The sequence below is a fragment of the Pungitius pungitius genome, chromosome 16, assembly GCF_949316345.1.
Source record: "Pungitius pungitius chromosome 16, fPunPun2.1, whole genome shotgun sequence".
NCBI classification, from domain to species: Eukaryota; Metazoa; Chordata; class Actinopteri; order Perciformes; family Gasterosteidae; genus Pungitius; species Pungitius pungitius.
The window spans coordinates 4,867,703-4,883,362 of record NC_084915.1 but is presented as its reverse complement, the minus strand read 5'-3'; the positions used below and the strand labels follow the sequence as shown (position 1 = coordinate 4,883,362).

At 44.6% G+C, this 15,660-nt stretch overlaps 1 protein-coding gene across 1 annotated transcript in view; it reads left to right on the top strand.

Moving 5' to 3' along the window:
* The window catches only part of med13a (mediator complex subunit 13a), a 65,759-nt gene that overhangs the window by 24,270 nt on the left and 25,829 nt on the right, over positions 1-15,660 (top strand). Inside the window, exons 4-7 of the mRNA XM_037467074.2 lie at positions 9,078-9,223; positions 13,901-14,101; positions 14,209-14,403; positions 14,528-14,690. Of these exons, the coding sequence (XP_037322971.2) occupies positions 9,078-9,223; positions 13,901-14,101; positions 14,209-14,403; positions 14,528-14,690 (705 nt within the window). The remainder of the gene's footprint in view (positions 1-9,077; positions 9,224-13,900; positions 14,102-14,208; positions 14,404-14,527; positions 14,691-15,660) is intronic.

The window sequence follows — 15,660 nt, the reverse complement described above, 5'->3', positions numbered from 1 at the left end:
ACTGCAGATGCCCAGCTTTACAGCAGACAAGGCGCCCTAATTAGCCATGGCTGTGGTTAATGAACCTTTTATTATTACAACGGCAAATTTAATACCACTGCGGGCGCGATGACCTGACGAGACCACATCTGAGAAAGAGTTTAAAATGCCATCTCTGTCCCACATTACTGTAGCCTACAATCAAATGGTGCTTTATAGGATGCTACGCAATTAAATATGATGCCGTGTGTGCGTGCCCCTGTCGTACGTACATACCACATCGCTGCTCTTTCCATGCCCTCGTCGTTCCATCTCTTTCAATTTCACTCTCCACCTTTAATCTGATGTTTATAAAGAGGCTCACCCCCTTCTCCGTTTGTGGTGGAGGGAAATCAATTCTAAGTAATAGAGCTCAGATTGCGTGAGTGAATGTGCTGGCCTTAAGAGTTTGGGTTTAGTCTCCTGTGTGAGTCGCGTGCTGAACCTGGGGGGCGGCTGCGTGCTCGTGTTACTTCAGAGGCAGACGGTGTTTACTCAGGTGGTCGGACGCTTGGGAAGATGTTTTCACCCTGGACATGTATCCTCGTATTCAATGCTGTTTACCTCCTTCGTTCTCTTGTTTGCTCTTCTGTAGCTCCATGCTTGATTAATTGTCACACATTAGAGAGGGGGGGGGGGGGGGGGGTTCATAATACATCTTCACGTTTCTTGGGCCATGTCAATTCCTTGTGTGGCTTTAATAAGTCAAGTTGGAACTGCCTTGAAGTCCTTGGCTGACCTTTACCGACTCCTCACATTACATCGTATCATGGTTTTGAGTAACAGATCAAATATTTACCAAACAAATATAACTTTTAGTAATGCCCTTGTTATGTATTTTATTTTCCCTAGTACTCAATGGACCTTATTGGCCGATACAGATCACATTTGTTTTTTCGGGGATAGCAGCTGGTATACACGCCTTGTTCTTTTTTTTTTCTTTCTTGATTTTCAATCCAAGTGGGTGGCAAAAGAACCACAACCCGTTACGCCATCTAAGCAATAATAGCAACTCCATAATTCCACTGCCTCCTTGCCCCTTCCATGAAAAACATTTGATAACTCACGCTGGTTTCTGTTTACGTGTTTTTCCTCCATAACAAGTCGGCCTTGTTCACGTGCAGTGGCTGATTGTTTTGTTTTTTCCAGAAACATTGATCATTTTGTGCCACAGAGCCCACGTCAGTAATCGCATCGTGTCACCGCTGTGGCGTGTAACCACCAAAACATGTTTACTTGTCAAATAAAATCACAGATATTCATGTGCACGACAGGCCAGATGTGACTTCTGTGTCCAGAAAGGGAAAGTGGCCATAGATGGAAGGCGGACTCCTGCCAGTAGTCGGGACACTTGTTGTTGTTGTTATTGTTGTGCTGAGGAAGTGTACACCAGCTAAGCGGAAGCCCAGTTGTTAAAGCGCCGCCGGGCCAAGCCCAATAAACATTTGTGGAATGTTACAGCTCTGCCACTTCCTTCATGTTTTGGCGTCTGTGTCTTCATATCGTTCACACACTGTCCTTTGGCTGTCAATTGCCTTTATTCTACTAAAATTGAGTTTCCTATTCTCTGTGGAGCCCTGTGGGTGTGCCTTTCTTTGACAACTTAAAACCGCAGCAATGAAATACTGCCTCAATGTGATCAAGTGATCATGTTCATTTGTTAGAAATGTCAGAAAGGCTTTCTAAAAGCAATTTACTGTGAAGCGAAACAGCACAAAAACAACCTGCGACAGTATTGTGTTTAGTAACGAAGATGAGAAGGTAGCAGAATGCCACTCTAGTATCACCCGGCAGTAGAATTGCCAGCAACATCCTTTGAGTTGTGCATGGATTTATTGCACATCAGATGGTAAGAGAATAGATTTACATGGACATGAGCTTTTACTTCATCGTGCACTCCAAGGACAATTTTTGCATATCCTCACGCTCGTATTTGAATATCTAATAGGCACTTTATTTTAATGTTCTTGTTTTTTGTGTACGTGTTTTGTGTATTTATGTCTTTTTGTTGTTGCCACCATCCCAGTATGTGCGACATACTTGGCAATGAACGCTTCCTATTCTGATTGCAACAACAAGCAAATAATTTGTCCACTGGCGAGCCTTCCAGATAACACATGGAAGAAAATCATATTAAGTTGATCTGTTTGTTCTATTCAGAACGGACAACCCTTTTCCTTTCAAGCATTGTATTTTTCCAACGTTTAAAAAAATTGCTTATTTAAAGCAAATCAACAAGCTTAGTAGAAAGTTGTTGACTTGTATTTGCAAAGCCTCTGATGAATAATAAATAATCACATTGGGGTATTTTTCAAATAAAAATGAATCAGATGGTCCACTTCCATGTCTTCTGCATCTTTGAAGTATCGCAGGTTTTATTTTGTATATATCGTCCAATCAGAACAGCAGTAATTTAAGGTTCCGCTTTCATTAAAATGTTGCTGCTAGCATCGGCCTCTTTGTGGGCACAGGGGCGCTGCATTGTCGTCCTGTGAGAGAGAGAGACTAGTGGCTTAGCTGTTAACTGTTGGTTAAATTGTTTTTAAACGTCATAATCCCATTTTCACAGCCATTCACCTTTTCCACATTTTATTAGTTAGTCTTATTCCAAAATGGATTAAATTACCTTTTTCCTCCAAATTTGACACACAACCGATATTAAGTGTAAAAAAAGCTTGATCTCTTCAGAGATGTACAATTGAGTTCAAGTTGGGCTCTGACCGGCCCACTCGGGTTGTCCCAAAGCCCTTCCTTCGTTGTCCTGTTGAAAGATGAACCGTTGCCAGTCTGAGGTCCAGAGGTTTTCATCGAGGATGTCTCATTGCTGCATTCCTCTTTCCCTCAATCCTGACTAGTCTCCCAGTTCCTCCCCACAGGATGATGCTGCCACCTCCATGCTTCACTGTTGGGATGGTGTTGGCCAGGTGATGACCAGTGCCTGGTTTTTAGACATAATTGTCCTTCTGCAAGGTTCTCCTCTCTTCATAGAGAGCAACGCTGTCACAGTGACCAGCAGGTTCTTGCTCACCTCCTTGACCAAGGCCCTTCTCCCCCGATCGCTCACTTTGGCTGGGCAGCCAACTTTAGGAAGAGTCCTGCTGGATCCAAACTTCTTCCATTTCCGGAGGATGGAGGCCAGTGTGCTCATTGGGACCTTCAATGGTGCAGAAATGTTTCTGAACCCTTTGCCAGATCTGTGCCTCCATACAGTTCTCAATTCCTTGTACTTCATGTCCAATCAAATGAATGAAGCAGCGTGGACTCTAATCAAGTTCTAGAAATATCTCAAGAAATCCAGTGCAATTTTTGCCATTAAGTGTAGCAATAGCATATTTAGAAATATAGTACATTCCAGAAATTCAGGTAGCCTATAGGTAGGTAGACCTTCTGTAAACTAAGTATACCACAATACTTTCAAGTACATTCAGAACATTGGTTATTTTTTCAGACGTGGACTTAGTTACCCTGGTCCTTAAACCAGTCATCTGGTGCAGTGTGGGTTGGGTGTGGGTCCTTGTACTCTGAGTCGGGCTAACGTCCACGCTAGCTGCTAATTGTTTTGCGTTGAGGTGATACTTGAGGCTCGATGCGAATTCCTTGTTGCACAGCTTGCACACAACCATGCTCTTATCGACGCTTCCATCCATGTGTTTATTATAATAAAATGTCCCATTCACGGGGCCAACCGACACGGTCTCGTCAGCTTCTTCGTTCATGTTCACTGTGGTTTGTTGTTGTCTGAAGTCATGAACGCTAGTTGGTGCTCCAGTATAATCGGTCCTCCCGAAACTCATCCAGTGAGAAACGTTCCGCGGTGCAAAAAATAAGTGTAAAAATGCGTAAAAAATGTGTTATTTTTTATGTAATTAATTAATCTTAATTAACGCTCAAATGATCAGTTGCTTCTTGTGGTTCCGCGAAAATGTAAAGGTGATCGGGCCTTTTCTGTTGCAGCTCCTAGGCTTTGGAATGACCTTACTCTGTCTGTAAAAACCTGTCCTTCATTGGGCGTCTTTCAGAGTGCGCTTACAACCTACTTGTTTTCTTTAGCGTTTGATAATGCTTTGTAAGGTTTGTATATCATATGTTTTGTATTAATTTTTTGTGGTTTTTACCGTTTGTTTTACCTTCAGCACTTTGGTTCCACTTGTGGTGTTGAAAGTGCTTTATAAATAAAGTTGAGTTGAGTTGAGTTGTTGTGTGTCGAATGTTGAGGAAAAAACCCCATAATTCAATCTATCTTGAAATAAGACATAACAGTGGGAATTCTTTCCGGATTCTTGAATTTCATGATTCGAAACATTTCAACAATTTCAGGGAGTTGTTTAAGTTATTTAAGGTGTTACAAAGTTTGAGACGTGTGCTCATTTGACACTGATGGAGGCTGTCGGTCCAACGCTGCTCCCTCCCTCCGTCCCTTCATGCCGCCGTGCAGAGACCACTAGCAGCTGGCACCTCATTTCCATGGCATGCCAGTCAAAGGAAAATGTGCTCACCTGGCCCTCTTTTGTATGTGGGCCATGCTCCAAACCCTGACTGGATTATCTTAATTGTCCCCTTACCGAGCAAAAGGCCACTGGCCATTTGCATCGGAGAGGTGGAGCAGGGACTGCCCTCCAATAACAGTGGCGTGTGCGTGCGCCGTGTGTGGCGTGAGAGCAGCAGCAGCCCGTTAATAGCTGGAAGAGCAGTACAGCTGAGAAGAGAGTGGGAGGGAAGGTGGATTCGGAGAGAGAAAAAAATATTTAAAGATCTTTTTTTTTTAATTCAGACTCCAGCGGTAATCTTCCATCCTTTTTATTTCTTTTCTCAACATGACTGAGAGGCGGCGTTAACGGGATGCCTTACATCTCATTAATGAACAGCATTCTGTCAAGTGTCTACTTCATTTGAAGGCTCTCCTTTGGTACACTATCTCATCTTTAATAGAGCAAACAAACGGGATTTGTTGATTTGTTTGAAGAGGGATTTCTGGGTCCTTTGGCTCATGCACAGCGTGCTGCTGTAACCATGCACAGTTCTGTGGTACTCCACACTAAAGCTGTCACTATCACTGCGTTTTGTTGTGCAATATATTGCACCAAAATGAATTGTTTTAACTAATGTTATTGTAATTTTTGGATCATTTTATGCCACTGATTAGATAATGACAATATGATAATATAATATCATCATAATAATTCTTCAGAATATTTATACATTGAATTGGAATGTATGCATGACATGTAATGGACACAAAGCAGGGCGCAGGGCGGCGGTCCGGGGACCTTGCCCTGCGCATGACCCTCCCGTTCAAAGAGGCGGACCCCCGGTCCGAAGGAACAAACCGTAGTTCAGGTTGACTGACTGATTGTGGTATGATGGTTGTGTTTTAGGTGAGATTTTAGGTTTGTTGTGTTGCCTCTTTTTGTTCCCACCGTTTTAAAACCGTCAACACACCGCCTCGTTCATGTCTCTCGCCTGCGCTTTTGACAAAGAAAGCTAACAGGAGGACACAGGCAGCGCGATCGACTTTTTGGTGACATTGATTTTTAAGTGAAAATGAATATAATATATTGCAGCACCAAAAATGTTTGCGCTTATTGCCATATATTTTGCGATACGCCAATATATTGATTATTGCGACAGGCCAAGGTCAACACTGGCCTTGACCTTTGGCCTTATTTCTGTTTTTGCAACAAGACAACATTTTAAAGTCCCTGAGAGGCAGGTTCGAAACCCTTTAACAGACACTGTGTCATGGAGGTTTGCGGGAGCCTCGTAGGGAAAGTAAGACATGTTTTTCAAATGAAATCATCATTTCGTGGCAATTGATTTTGGATCAGATACGGAACGGCACAGGGTCGACTGCGTGCATTTTAAGGGACGCACTGACTGCGCGCCGTAGCTTCACATTTACTAAGTCTTGAGCTCTGTCAGACAGTCCGCCCGCCAAGTACAGCTTGATCCAAGAGGACATAATGGAGTCTATTATAACTGTCTCCGCTTGCTGGATTAGCCCAAATTGGGGTGTGACCGGACCTTATCCCGGAGCAGAGTACCGGTAGGTGGAGCGCCAGCCTCAGGACCGAGCTGGGTTAGTTTCCGCTATAGTCTCAGCTCCCTGCCGGGGCATTCCACTCTCAGCAGCTTCACGCAAGAGCCCCATCACTATGGAGTACACACAGGTTCTCTGCTATCATCATTCCTAACACTCTGCTCCCTTGCTTTCTATGTCTCATTGTCTGCAGCAGATGTTAATACGATTTGCTAGAATGTCTGAGAATTTCAGAAACTAGCTATGCAGGAAAGTCAAAGAATATATTGCTATTATATATATATTACTGTTTTCTGGAGGTTACTGAAGTAGATATTTCTGGATGTAGTGCTATTCAATGAAATACCTGCCTAATCAGTGTTTTGGCTTCCACATGCCCAAACTAGACCTGCTCACCAGCACTCAAAGACACACACACACACACACACTTTCCCACCAGCCTGACCAGCTGTTGTGTGCGCCTGTTGTGTTATTGTGCATTAATGTGGCCCGACAGCGCCTGTGTCACATGTTGGGTCAGGGCTGCTGTGCACGGACAGCGTGACTCATCGGACAGGCGTGCGCTGCAGCTTTGTCCCAGCTCCCGTAAAGCCTGCTGCCTTTGTGTGTCTCTGAGGGACGCGGCGGTGGGGACTCGTATCATGCGCTGCTGTTTTTGTAGATGTTTTGCTGCTTACTCGACCAAGAGCTCGCCAAACACCTGTTGACTTTTGAACCAGTCGGTCACTCTGCAACCCGGCGGTGTCCAGCTGTCCAGTCGGTCAATAGTGAATAAATATCACAGCTTATAATGAGACCGGCAGCCTGGATTATCTCCAGTGTTCCCCGTGACCTTATGTTATTTCAGTTACGTAATACAAAAGTGTGTGTTATGGCGCCTGGACATGTAAGGTGATTTGTACACATATAACTATTCCTGTAATCAGCATAGCAACCTGATCACTTGGCATGTAATGCCAACAGCTTGCACATCTGATTATCCTCCCTACAAATCAGCTGACACCAACAGTATTGTACCAGATTTAAAACAATTCTTAACTAATGTGATTGTGTACAGACCGCTGTGTGAGAGAGTCTTGTTGTACTACTGCCTGCTGAGCCACAGATGGCAGCTCCCCACCCCGAGCTTCCAAGTGACCTGCAAACGCAGATGTGTGTGAATGCGTAGCGTCGGCTTTGCTCCACGTGCGAGAAGAGGGCGGCCGACTGCGGATCTGTTGATGCCTGCATAACAACTCTTCTCTGCTGTTGCCCAACGTGCCACTTGCCCCCCCCCCCCCCCCCCCCCCCCCCCCCCATTGCTCTCGATGCCATTTCTCCTCTGGTAGAAATGACTTCTGTCAGCTTATACATTTTTGCATTGGCAAAGTAGATATTGCTTGATGGGATAAACAGTGAGCTTTAATGACTCCAATGACCTACTCAGGATAAAACAAACATGGTTAGCCTTTCGCTTTAGGGAGTATATATAGGGACTAAATATATCGTGATACAATTGGACCTGCATGTTCAACTTAGAATAAGAAATCTGAGACTATTGTAGGGTTTCAGACTGAGGCCTCAGGTTTTTTTTTTTTACTAGATTTGTACATTAAAACAATCAAATAAATAATTGTGGTGTGGCAAAAGTCTTGTCGGAGGCACCCTTCATGACTTGTTTCTTCATCAACTGAGTGGACTCATTCAAATGTTCCAGGCGGCTGTGCCTCCTCATGCAGGGCTAATACCATCCAATACGGCAAAGTTAGTCTTTAGTTTCTGGTTTTGGTTCTGCAGCCCCTTTTATGTGCAGTGCTGAAGCCTCATACTTCATCATTTCCTCATAACTGAAAAAAAAAACGTCTGAATGGAGGGCTGCTTTCTGACGAGTCATACAGGATGGGGATTGTAGATTTGTCTGCCATGTCCTGGATTGCAGTCACGATGGGACAGGAATGCTGAGTGGCTTGTGTAAACATGAGGAATGAATACTAATGACCAGCAGAGCTTTTTTTAGTGCACATATAGGTACGTAAAAATTGTAACTCTAATACCTGAATACGTGCCTATCTAATCCTCCCTCTCGCTGTGACTCACCCTCATTGGCCTACTTGCTTCCAGCTGTCCGACTTGAATATTATACAGTCCTAGTCGTTCACCAACTAGCACCACGTCATTTTCACCGAAAAAAACCTGAACCAAGGAGGGTAAGAGGAATGTGAAGCTCTGTGAGGCTTTGGGCATCTCTCCTCTACGTAGGTGGTATTATCTTATTCAAGTGTGCCTTGCTCTCCCACTCCCGCTCCTTCTCTTTAATCCTCTGCACAGTAGGTGTGCCAGAGAGACAAGACTGATATTTGCTTAAACAAATCCTCCGAGGAGTCAACCCTTTTTGATCCACTTCCAAAATTACAGCGTTCACCTTCATTCGCTCGCCCGCCACTTGCGCCGTCTCTCGCGCGCCCTGCCTTTGTGGCCCTAAACTCAAATGTCCCCGCCGTGTGTGACATTTATTAAGAGGATTACTGTTAAACATAGCGCTAGAAGGATGCTCCATTTAATCATGGTCTGCAGCGGTATCAGAATATAGACTTGTCCAGCCGTCACCACCATTTGACACAGCCTCGCGAGGCATCTTTGTATCACCAGAGGGTCTCACATCGCACACATAATCTTCTCTCCCTTGTGTTTGTCTCCGGCTTGATCTTTGCGATTAACATTCTCAGTTTTTGTCGAAACTGACGGGGAGGGATAAATAAGTCGGGCCGTTACATCATATTTCCAGTGTCTGTGTTTCCCCGAGCATTATAGGGGGGGCGGGCGACGCAGCAGAACCCTCCCACCCCCCAAGATAATCAGTTTTTTTTTTTCTAAGTTTACAATCCTCCACTTGAACACCTCCTACACTACAACACCCCTCGCTCTGCTCCCGTTTCCCCGCGGCAGTTACCTGTCCACCTCACTCTCTGCGCACACGTAGTAGGTGCACATAAGTAGCGCATCAGAAAGGACTCATCTCTGTTCTCTCTTTTCATCCTCACAGTGAGCACTTATCGTGTGCCTTCACATTCTTCTTGCACGGGGAGAGCAACGTGTGCACGAGCGTGGAGATCAACCAGCACCAGCCCGTGTACCATCTGACGGAGGAGCACCTCACTCTGGCCCAGCAATCATCCACTCCCTTCCAAGGTATGTTTTTGTGTTTGTATATGTCTTGTCTCGAGTACACTGCCATTACTTTGTTAGCAGCTAAGAATCCAGCGGGACAAGTCCAAATGCACCGTTGGAGCTGCAACAATTACAGCAAACATGTTAAAACGGAATCCTTCGGGATTGTTAACTTTCCTTAAGAAAACTGTATGAAAGCTTGTTGCTGGGACACATCTTACCCAAAGGTTTCCCGAAAGGCTGATCAGCAGCTCAGGGGCTGGATAGACACCCAGACAGTGTCGTGCTATAATTTGTCACTTTGATTTGACCATCGAGCGGCGAGCCACATAGTTATGGCGAGGCACAACATTAGCCTTCAAGTACGCGTGTGACAGATGAATAATAATACTGGTACCATGTGTTGCTTTTTGTTCTCTCTTTAGTTGGTTTAGTGCTTTGAGACTACTTCATTCTAAAACAAAAAGCAGCGTAATCAGCTGACAGAATCCAGTAGAATTTGAGTGTGCATTCAAATTGTAGCCCAATTCTTTTCATCTTTTTTGTTTTGTTTGTTGATTTCTAATGTTAGCTAAAATGTAGGGTTAGTTGAGGACACAAACTGTGAATATTGGAAGACTTTTCGTGGTGGCCCCACTGCAGCTGTTCAAACATAAAACTTTTGATAAATCGACCTCAACGGCTTTGTCCGGCAAAAAAAAGAAGTTAATCAGAACGAGTCAGAAGCTAACATAAGTCTACTTTCAGGAAGCCAATTTGACCAAAAAAAGGAAACTTGAAAATGTTTTTATATGCACATTACTGCTTGCGATGGATCTAAGAAATGTTTCTTCTGAAACACAAGTTAATCCTCAACATTCAAGCATCCAAATAACAGCACTTTTATTTAGCTAAGCTCACTGCCCGTTGGGCCAAGGAGATAAGGTGGGAAATACCCGAGTCGATAAGAGAATTATGCCTTCAGAAGCATTTTTCTTTTAAAATATTATAACGTTGAATGCTGAGCACAAGTGTATGGTTATGGGTTCTGTTTAATGAATATTGGTTTACTGTGTGCGTGTGTGTGAGTGCTGTGTTGAGTGCTGTTGCCAAGATAACGTATACACAATCTTCTTGTCAGTCTTTCATTACGATTGGCCTGCAGCCAAAAAACGCAAAGCGTCTGTAGTCCCTTTAAATTATGGTATAGAGTAGCTATAAAAATATGTGGCGCTATTGATGTTCAATCATTGGCTTTAAATCCATTACCCCACCTTAAGCCGAACACTATGTAATCCCCGAACCATTGTTTGCTAAAATTTCCCCTCACTCAAACAAATGTTAATGTCATAAACATTTACTTTGTGAGAGGAAGGAAGGAAGTAGGTAGCTCTCTGAGCAACACAATTACAATACAAATGAAAGTGAGGTTTGAATTATTTGGCTGTACGTTGCTTATTTTGCGAACCTTCCCTCTCCACTACCTGTCATATAAATGGACCCTATCGTTGACAAAAAGCAGTATTTTGCCCACGTAATGACCATTTAGCAGTTGGGCGAGTTGTAGCGGAGTCTCATCTGTCAGAAGCGAGGGAAGCGTCACAACCATTCCATACGTTCTGCTCATTACCCTACCTGGAGGACTTGCACTGAGTGCAGCCGGGTTGCTTTTGAACGACAATAAATGTGTCCGTTAGTAAGGATCCATCATTAGCACTACCAAGTTCTCCGTAGCGTGGCAGCCGATCTAACAGCACTGCTTTGGCGATTGGCCTATAATACACACTTTGTAAACCCATGAGACTTTGCATTAGTCGCTGCTTCCTAACATTAGTGACACACAAGTTGTCCCATTTTTACCTGCTTATTTTCAGTCAAATACATGTGATCCTTACACAACCCCTGGGGTAATTACAGTGATCTCTTCTTCAACTCACTACAGTAATTCCCATATAGGCCACACATTAACTGTGTAGAGCTCTCTTGAAGGAAGGTGATAATGTCCTGTCTAGTTAAAGGCCAGTGCCTCGGATAAAAAGAAAACGATTATTGGAGCTTAGCCTATGGATTGTAAGGATGGTGATGGGGTTCCTGGTAATTTAGGAGGATCATATTGCTCTTTGGCCACCAACTAGAGGATAGGTACTGATGGCTCATTTTATTGGTCAATGAATGTCCTTTTCCCTTTTTAAAATTGGCTTGTTCGTCCGCACAGACACACACACACACACCTCCTCTCAATAGCATGAGAATCATGACTAAAAATGGTAAAATTGTATAAATTCTCATTTTTATGGGACACACTGTAAAACCTTAAGGCACCCATGGAGGGTCCTACACCTCCACCCCGCCCCCATGTTGAGCCTGAAGCAGACATGCATCCCTGTAGTCATTTTGTCATCGAGTAAGACGAGTGTCGATACACAGGGGTGTGTTTTCACCGCCGCAGTGCATCTCCTCCTGGCTAACCAAGCATAGCGTTGAGGAGGGCTGGGATCCATCCCCCTTCATCCATCCAGGCCCCCTCTCCCCCTCATCTCTCGCCAAGCTTGGTTTACTGCGCGGCAGAGCGCTCCGGCAGGCAGAGCTCTCCAGGATGTGACCTCATAAAAGGGCGCAGAGTGAATGTAATGAACTCTCAGCCCATTACACTGATCTGAGCACATTTGACATGTCTTCAGGGAGCCAGAGAGAGGCTCAGAGAGAGTAGGGTGTGGCGGCAATGTGAGGGGGGGGGGGGGGGGGGGGGGTAAACGGTGAAACATTTGCATAATTGTGGTTAATTTGATCTCTCTTCCACAGCGTGTGTGTGTGTGTGTGTGTAAATAAGTTGGATTGGACTTAATTAAGGTTAATATGACCGAGCTGGATGTTTTGAAACCTTTTGAACTTCCTGCTGCGGGTTCATTTTTGCTGATGCAGTAGTTGTCGGTGGGCTTTGGCAAAACTTTCTTCCGGGGGGCATCTAAGATGCATTGTGTATGGGCGACATAGTAACTCATCATTTGTTGGCAATATAACCGGAGTGGTGTATTTATTTCCCAGTCCTTATCGCTCCTTTTGTTGTAAACAATAATATTTGTAATCACATTTTATGCTGCAAGTAGTTTCCCACTCAATAGCAAATGCCAAAAATGACACGTCTTTGGGCTTTGTGGATATATTTTTGATGAATAACTTGTTTTCTGTTCCTGCTTCGCAACAAAAACGTTTGTGTTTTGCCAGTTTAATGGTCGATATGTGGAGCACTGGCAGTAGGTAGTATTTGGTTTACATTTATAATACAACTCTATGAACAAACCTTAAGGCTCACAGTGACGATATTGTAATGCATGCGTTGGCAGGCCATCTGAATCCTGCCTGGGAATAGTAGACTGCCACGACCAATAAGAGCCGCTATATGTGAGATATAGTCACTGAGTTTAGAAAATACAAATGGGTACCACAAATAGCATTAAGACATTTGTTTTTTGTAATACCCAAGTGTTGTAGGATGTGGTAGGTGCAGCATCTCATGTTGGGACAGAGGCAGGATCAATACCAAGGGACAGAGGCTAGCCAGTCCAGTTGTGACATAATAGAAAGCGCCACTTAACTAATCTTAACTAATGCCCACTCACACACCGAGCCAGTCTCTACTCACATATAAGCATGTCGAACCATTTCTATTCCCTCTTTCCGCATTACAATGCTTTATACACACGAGAATGGGAATGCGAAGCAAGCGAGGTTGTGCTTATCGCCTGTGTGCGCGCATCTGAGAATGATATGCATGTGCCTTCCATGCTTCTATGTATGCATTATGTATGTAGTTTATGGTTCTATCTGCCTTCTCTGATGGATGTGTGTCTGGTCCACAGGCAGACTGATGGGCTCTCTGTGTGCTCCCGTATGTCTGTGCAGTCAAGTGTGTTTGCAGAGGAGCGGCCCTTTTTATAAGCCTCTGTTTATGGGCTCTGAGAGGCCACCGCTTGCCAATAATTGGCGTCTGGATTGCTCTCTAAGCATTTGCCGAGTCAGACGGGACCGGCTCGGTCCAACGGTGCTCTGGAAAGGTCAATGCTGATTTGCCCTGAGATGAAAGCATATGTGGAAAAACAGAAGGGAAGGATGATGAAGATAATAATTAGATTGCTGCAATAGTGAAAATGGAGAGAAGAATGACATGCATAGTAAGAATGTATGAATTAACTAATGCCCCATTGAAAGCCAGAAGGAAAGGGCATGAGGTAGTAATGATGGAAAGGAATTTGGACATGATTGGAAGATAAAGATAAAGAAAAACGAGGTAAAGAGCAAAATGGTCGACATTAAGGTTTTAAAGCGGATACAAAAGAAGGGATGGATGAAGACAGAATTAGGACTGTGGATTGAAAGGTTCACAATGTGAACAAATGTTTGAGGGTTTATTTTTTTTAAAAGCGTTTTACGGATTTAGAAAATAATATAATGCTGGAAGGAGAAGTGAGGACGAGAGTAAAGATTAATCAAAGTAAAAAAAGGGATATGCAGGAGGTAAAGGACATAGTTTACCAGAACAGCCATCCCAGATTGCAAATTCAGTGGTTAGAATCTGTTTATACGACAACCTCTCACCTTAGACCCTCAATTCGGATCAAGAACGACCTCTCTTTTTGTATGAGTGATGAGGGATTGAGGGCAGTGAGTTTAAGCTGTCCTCATGCTGACTAATGTTGTCTCTTTCCCCCCCCCCCCTAGTTATCCTGAGTCCTTTTGGCCTGAACGGGACACTGACTGGCCAGTCGTTCAAGCTGTCAGACCCGCCCACCAAGAAGCTGATTGAGGAGTGGAACCAGTTCTATCCCATCAGCCCGAGCGCCAAAGATGGTGTGTCGGAGGACAAAGCAGAGGACATGGATTGGGAGGATGACTGTCTGGCCTCTGTGGAGGTCCTCGTAGGTCCGTTTTTGCAATATGATTCAGATTTGTAGAGATGGTGTTTTAAATGTAGAGGTACCTGCTTTGAGTTCTTTGATTGTGTGAACATGTCTCCTCTGCTTGAGCAGGTGGTGTGCGGATGCTTTACCCAGCCTGCCTTGTACTGGTGCCCCAGTCAGACATCCCTGTTGTGGCCCCTGTGGGGTCCTCCCACTGCACTGCCGTATACTCGGGTGGCCACCAAGTGCCTGCTTCCCAGCGAGAGCCCGCCATGTCTTTGGTGACCCTCACCCCTCCCACATCGCCTGAGGAGGCACATACAGGTAATGGTGTGAACACAGCGTACATGCATAATGCCTATAAAGAGCGAGAGTTGCTTTTGATTGGATCAATCATGACGAAATGCCGCCGAATGTCTGTTTTACCCCTGCTCTTCCCCTCCCCCAGTGGACTCTCACTCGGCCCAGAAATGGGTTAAGATGCCTTCATGGTCTGATGCGTTCAGCGTGGATACAACAAGTCACCACGGGGGCAAGATTCCACGCCAGCAAGCCAGTCAGGTGGTGGAGCGCGTCTGGCAGGAGTGCAATATCAACCGAGCCCATAACAAGTAAGTCTGTTTTTTCTGGGAAAAGTGGCCAGATTGATCAGCCATGCGACATAGAAAGCTGAAACCAAAGGATTGTCTTTGTGTTTTGGGGCTGCGGTAGGGCTGGCTGCCATAATGATTCAACCGGTATAGCGGTATCAGTTTTCCTCACGGTAGGAATTTTTGACACACCGTCACCAACTGATATTGCTCTTCAGCAGGCAGCAGAGCTTCTTGTCTTGCGTTTATTGAAATTGAGGCATGCTTATAACATTTTATAACAATTAATACCCCACAATTAAGGCTCTTTAACAGGGTAAAACACCATGACGCAACAGTTTTTGACACATAAACAATTTTGTAACACACAACCGCAAGCTCGGTACAGCCTGCCAGAGGTGGGATCAAGTCACTGTTAGGCAAGTCACAAGCAAGTCTCAAGTCATTGCCCTCGAGTCCCGAGTCAAGTCGAGTCAAAGACGAAGCAAGTCCCAAGTCGAGTCACAAGTCACAGCCAACAAGTCTCAAGTCGAGTCACAAGTCGTACCATTTCAGTTTCGAGTCATTTCGAGTCATTTTATTATAGTGGGGACGGGGAACCCTGGGTGATGGTGCGCTGCCTCACAGACCTAGACTACGAAGGGAAGGGTAATGGTGGATCGACTGTGACTGTGTTATAGTGCTGTAACGCTCACCCCAATGCTGCAGCGTAAATAAGGAGGCGATGACTGGCTTGCAACTCCGCTGCATTTATTTATATAAAACAACTCAACTTCGGTCACTGTTGGCCGTCACCACGCCGAACGAACACTTCCGCATACACGGCCCCCCAAAACTCGGGTTGTCTCGCGTAACTACAGCTGGTAACAGCGCATAACGTGAACACATGCAACATCTGCATAACTGATTAACTAATAACTTTAACTCAGCTCATTACACTACTTTAAAACGGACGTTGACATAATGTTGGCGAGGATTTCCATCGGAGTCT